This window comes from Tenrec ecaudatus, chromosome 18 (genome assembly GCF_050624435.1).
Source record: "Tenrec ecaudatus isolate mTenEca1 chromosome 18, mTenEca1.hap1, whole genome shotgun sequence".
Taxonomy (NCBI): Eukaryota; Metazoa; Chordata; class Mammalia; order Afrosoricida; family Tenrecidae; genus Tenrec; species Tenrec ecaudatus.
In genome coordinates this window covers 4,092,479-4,098,478 of record NC_134547.1, presented here as the reverse complement: position 1 = coordinate 4,098,478, position 6,000 = coordinate 4,092,479, and the positions used below count along the sequence as shown (strand labels likewise).

At 52.5% G+C, this 6,000-nt stretch overlaps 1 protein-coding gene across 1 annotated transcript; it reads left to right on the top strand.

The window, feature by feature from the left end:
- The first annotated feature begins 300 nt into the window (after positions 1-300).
- RPS9 (ribosomal protein S9) lies at positions 301-4,560 on the top strand. The gene is made up of 5 exons (XM_075536951.1): positions 301-375; positions 601-722; positions 853-975; positions 3,339-3,525; positions 4,318-4,560. The coding sequence occupies exons 2-5, from the start codon at positions 626-628 to the stop codon at positions 4,493-4,495; spliced, it is 585 nt and encodes a 194-aa protein (XP_075393066.1). The 5' UTR covers positions 301-375; positions 601-625; the 3' UTR covers positions 4,496-4,560.
- The last annotated feature ends 1,440 nt before the right edge of the window (positions 4,561-6,000 follow it).

Sequence of the window (6,000 nt, the reverse complement as noted above, 5' to 3'; positions counted from 1 at the left end):
ATATTAATTCCATATAATGGTAATATAATATTATATATGTTAATTAATATATAATATCATAGAGGACCGAAGATTGGCACCTTACTAAGAACCGCTTCACAAGGACCGCGAGGAAGAGTGCCTGAATGCGTTGTCCCACTCCTCCGGTCCTCCACCTTCCCACCCTGCGTTAGGAAGAGCAGCATTTCCGGCCCACTCAGCCAAGCCGCTCTAGTCCACCCTCGCATCTCTACTGCCTTTCCGCCCGCCAACGCCTCTTCTGATTGGCGCAGGCGTGTGCGGAGCGCACTGACGTCACGCCGCGGCGTCGTTCCTATAAGAGCGCGGCTGAGCGACTCGTGCGCCTCTCTTTTTGCCACGGGGGCCGGTGGTCAGGTGAGTGGTCGGTCGGGCCTACTTCGGCGGGGTTTGTTTTCGAACTTTACCCACTAAAGAGAGAACATGGGAGCGCGCAGACGGGGGCTAGAGAGGAGGGCGGCCCAGTCGTGGGGGCTGAGTTTTACTCGGGGCGCCACGCGGCGCTCGGCTGTAAAAGCGTGTGCGCGTGGTGGGACTGCGCAGGCGCCGCCGGGGTGGCTCACGGTCCCGGCTCCCGCGCAGGCGCACACGAGCCAGCGGAGCCAGCATGCCGGTCGCTCGGAGCTGGGTTTGTCGGAAGACCTATGTCACCCCGCGGAGACCCTTCGAGAAGTCTCGGCTCGACCAGGAGCTGAAGCTGATTGGTGAGTGCCGGCGGGCCTGGTTTCGGCTGTTGGGATTAGGCGGTGGCGAGCACGTGGGTGCGTCCGAGCCTGTGAACCCATCAACCCATCAGCCTCTGTCCTCACCACCGCCCTCCCCTCCCCTCTGTAGGCGAGTACGGGCTCCGCAATAAGCGTGAGGTCTGGAGGGTCAAGTTCACTCTGGCCAAGATCCGCAAAGCCGCCCGGGAGTTGCTGACGCTGGACGAGAAGGACCAGCGGCGTCTATTCGAAGGTGGGTCATTGGTCCCCTGCAGGGAGGGCTCCCGGGATTGTGCCTCTGTCTCGCGGGCTTCCCCTCGCGCCCCCATTGTTGCGATGGAACTGTGTGGTGTTTAGCCCAGTGGGGTCTGTCATTTGCTTTGGCGTTTACTGAGGACCGTGGAGTAGGAAGGGTGTAGCCTTAGTTTAGACACACTGGAGTTAACCGAGGGAAACAAACATACCAGATGTGCCTGCACCTTGTGTAAGCTGTTGACAGTTTCCTTGATAACCCTGCGTTCTGACAGTGGGCTTGGTAGACAAGATTAATTCCTGGATTCTCTGATGTTGAAAAACTGAATTTGGTTGCGTCCACTGACATTTATGAGACTCAGATGGGCAACAGGTGGGGGTGGGCATGTTTGCTCATTAACCACGGAAGACAAGCTATTGTATGCCTCAAACCCTATTCTGTCCTGTGGGGCTGGGGAAGAGCATTTCAGTGAAGGCATTGGGCGAGAGCAGAGCATATCATTAGGGCCTTAAACTCCCTCTTTTGTGGCCTTCAGGTTTTTTCTCTTTAAATTTTTTGGCATGAAATTCACATACAGTTTAGTAGGTAAACCACATGAAACATACCATCATCACACTCAGTTTAAGGTTTTTTAGAAAGTGTAGGTGTGATGGGTTGTTTGGTTGCAAAGTCAGCAATTCAAAATCACCCACCACTCAACAGATGAGAGACAGATGAGGCTTCTTACTCCCATCAAGATTTGCAGTCTTGGAAACCCGGGGCAATTCTGAGTTACAAAGGTCTGTGGTAGTGCATTTCGGTTTTCGAGTAAGTTTTTTTTTTTTAAGAGGTGTTTTGGAAAGGTGCAAAATTGCTTTCTCCTGTCGAAATCAGGATGTTACCGCTTTGATGTATGCACAACTTCCCTGTAAAGGGTGACCTGATCATTCCATGTGTTGAGGAGCTATACTAGTTTATGGAGCCCAGCTCCAGAGCCTGGGAGCTCTGCTAAGGAGGGGGGAGGACGTCAGATACAGGAAGCTATCATGATGAGCTACTACTTGGGATATAAGGCTGTTAGGATTTTTAATGACAGGAGTTTGAATTACGAATGTCTGACTTCTAAAATGTGTTTTGGCCATCCACATTTGTGAGTATCCATTGTAATCTTGTGTAAAGACTTAAACATTTTGATTTCATTAGGTGTGAAGTCTGGGGGTAGGTGGCCACCTCAGATGTTATCCTAACACAATTGTTTCTTAGCTTGAGCCCATTGTTGCAGTCGTGTGTTAATCCAGCTTGACGAGGGCCCATTTTCCATGGTCTCTTTTCCAAGCGTGATGTCCTACAGGGATTAGGTGCTCTTTAGAATATGTCCAAAATGTACCTCGCCTTTAAGGGACGCTCTGTACTTTCTGCCCGAGAAATCAGTGGTCCTTTTAGCAGTCCATAGTACTTTAAATGTTACCCAGCACCACAATAAAAATGTAAGGATTAAGGGTAGGTGTTTGCTTTTGTAGCCCCCCTGGATCATCCTGAACATCCCCCAAAGGGACAGTATGCCCACTTTGGGAAATGCCACGTTAGATGATAGTCCTACAACAAGGCAGGGAAATCTGAGTGCAGGGCAAGGGCCAGGTGTTTGATAGGTCTTCCGGGAAGGGAGAGGTGTTGGGATGGGGCGGCAGTTCCTCAGTCATTAAGACTTGGTAGTCCAGGAAGCCATGGAATTAGAAGGTGGAATCCACTCAGCCTGCCTTACCTGCTGGGGATTGATGATGTTTACCTGGCTGCTTGACCTGTTCTCAGCCCTGTGGGTTGGGTTCTGTGAGCCAGCATGTTCTCAGGAAGGACAGTGTGGCACTGGCCTTCCCTGGGGCAGATCTGTGTTGTGGGGTCTTGGACGTCCATTGTGGCGCTGGCCCTGTCCTCACAGTTGTTCCCGTGCTTTGAGCTCTTTTGCAGCCCTGGTTTCAGTCCATCTTTTTTTTTTTTTTTTTCAGTCCATCTTCTTGAGGACCTCCTTTTGCTCCCCCTCTACTTTACCAAGGTCACGGAGGTCTCCAGGGACGAGTCTCCCATCCATGCCTTTAAGGAACACTATGGTCACAATCTTTCTCTAAACAGATTTGTTTATCCTTTTGGCAGTCAGTGGTACTTTGAATATTCTTTGTCTGCACCAGAATTCAAATGTATCCATTCCTCCTCTGTCTGTCTTCATTCAGTATCCAGCTTTTACATGTATCTGAGGCAATTGAAAATGACCACGGCTTGAGTCGGGTGCCTACGTCCTCAAAGTCCTTGGTGGTGGTTTCACAGCTGCAAACATAATCGGCTGCAGGTTGGGTGGGACCGAGTCAGTAGCTTCCTCTCACTCCCTCCAGGCAATGCACTGCTGCGGCGGCTGGTCCGCATTGGGGTGCTGGATGAGGGCAAGATGAAGCTGGATTACATCCTGGGCCTGAAGATCGAAGACTTTCTGGAGAGGCGCCTGCAGACGCAGGTCTTCAAGCTGGGTCTGGCCAAGTCCATCCACCATGCCCGAGTGCTGATCCGACAGCGCCACATCAGGTGCCTCTTCTGGAAGGACTTGCCTGGCTCACCCTAGTCCCAGCCCCTTCCCTCTGCTGGCTGCCTTCACTCAGCCTTCCTGCCCCGTCTCCTATGCAGCTCTTGCAGGTGGCATCTGTGAGCTCACTTGGAGGGTTGTCGCCCCCATGCAAAAAGAGCTCCAGGAGCTGGGGGCCGTCTCAGCCCCCATAGCCCAGCGCAAGGGTCACTGCGGCTTGAGCCGTACACCTTGTGAAGGCTTCGGCCAGGCTGGACAGGCAGCCAGACAGGTAACAGTGTAACAGGTCTTAGTGTCCCTGGTCCCAGGAGACTCCCCAGACCATGAACTCTGGCTCAGGCATATTATTGCCTGGCTACTGTGCCCTCTTGTGGCCATTCCAGACCCTGATGGTCATTTCCTGGGTGAAGATTGTCAGTTGCCTTAGGTGTGACATTGACATGCCCAGGGCATGTTAGACTTGGTCTTGGGAGCTCATGATGGAGGTTGTTTGCCTTTGAGGAGACAAAACCTGTTTTGCACAGCATGGCCCTGGTACTTTGCTGGGCCACCTTACTACCTGTGTGCTTTGGGGGGACCACTTGGTGACACGTTAGTGAGAACTGTCACTCTGCACAATTCGTGCGCGTGAGGTGATGCCAAATTTCCATGGGGTCCCAGACCTGGCTGTAGTGACGTGAGGCTGACTAGTGCCACTGGAACCACTGAGGGGAGAGGAGGGATGGTGTCTTGCCCTGGGGTAAGGCCAACTTACTCCCCTCAATCCTCATCTGCTACCCCCACCTTCCCTCCAGGGTCCGCAAGCAGGTGGTGAACATCCCATCCTTCATCGTCCGCCTGGACTCCCAGAAACACATCGACTTCTCCCTCCGCTCACCTTATGGAGGAGGACGCCCGGGCCGCGTGAAGAGGAAGAATGCCAAGAAGGGCCAGGGCGGGGCTGGAGCTGGTGAGGATGAGGAGGAGGATTAAGCCCACCCAGTCCCTCCTGGGCCTAGTTTCCCAATCCAATAATAAAAATAATCAAGAAAGTGCAATTGGTGTTTTATTTGATAAGTCAGCACCTCACTGGAGGTGGTAGTGGCAGTGTTGGAGCAAGGTAGTTTCCAGGTAGAAAGAGGAGTGGAGGTCATTCCTTGCCTGTCCCACTGGGGCAGCAATTCCAAGTAAACCGAAGTGAGCTGATCCCACTAGACATTGAACAAACTGGAACTGAAAAGGCCACGGTCGCTAGTTTTGATTGCTGGCAAAGGGAAATGGCTAGGTGGTGGTTTTGAATAGTGCGGTTGAACCCCGAGTCACCCTGTGTACAGCAGAGCCCAGTCCTGTGCCATTCCCCAGTTACCTCGGCTCATGCAGGTGTTCACGGACATCTGCCAAGCAAGATTCATCTTACAGGAGCTGGTCTGGTGGCATGTCTGAAGTATGATCTCATGTTTCTAAGGTTCTTGTCCGTGATTCTTTGAAGCGTAAATGAGCAGTTCTCTGGGGTTCCTTTCTACATTGTCCAGTTGCCACAGGTACAATGGGCTGATCGCGAGGCTTGAGTGTTAGCAAAGGCTCGTTTGAAAGCCACTTGGAAGACTTGATGTCAGTGGGCTGAGGTAAAGCTCTGCTGGGTTTTTGCATTTCCCAGCAACCTTGTACTTTCCCCTCCCCTTGCTTCTGGGGGTTTCTGAAGGTACTCATGGTCAGGAGGCTGGCTTCCCCTTTTCTCTGCGTTGTGAAACCGTGGTGCAGCAGAGGAAGTGAACATTTTGAAACAGCAGTGTCAGTGTTTTGGAAGACTGCATAAGTGGCTTCTGAACCTAGCATGACTTCACCGGACACTTCTGGGTCTTTCCACACTGACCTTGTTAAAGAACGTGCAAATAGGAGATAAGCCTAATGGGAGTTGTGTGTCCGTCCTCAGCTAGATTGGATGGTGGAACACTGCCATTGGCCGGGTGACAATTGGCAGGGCCTGTCAGATGGCTAATTTGGAGGCGTCAGAAACAGCTCATAGATGTTACCTTCTAGGTCTCAGGCTGGCCCGGGCTCTGGATGGGTGTCTGGGGACAGGCTTCCATGGATACCGGGCTGGGTCTTTGCTAGTGATTAGCCAGCTCCGCATACACACTGGGGTCCTGGGCAGCCTCTTCCTGGGAGGAAGCTTGTATGGTCTGTCTGAGAGTCGAGTGGTTCAACTCTGCGTACGTCACCTGGGTGTCTTGCAGGTCAGCTGCCTGCTGTGGGAGAAGGATAGAGGCAGGCTGAGTTAGGTGGGGGTATACTTGTAGCCGCGCATTGAATTCCACCTTGGGGACACAGTGGACCTGCCCCTGTGGGTTTCCAAGCCTGTAATCTGGGTGCTGAGTGACATCTTTTTCCAGGGCTGTCTGCGTTTGTTGCCCACCTCTTGGTTAGCAGCCACCACTGGCTTAAACATAGTGCCACCTGATTCCTGGTGAGGTTCCTGGGAATGTGGAGAGAATGGC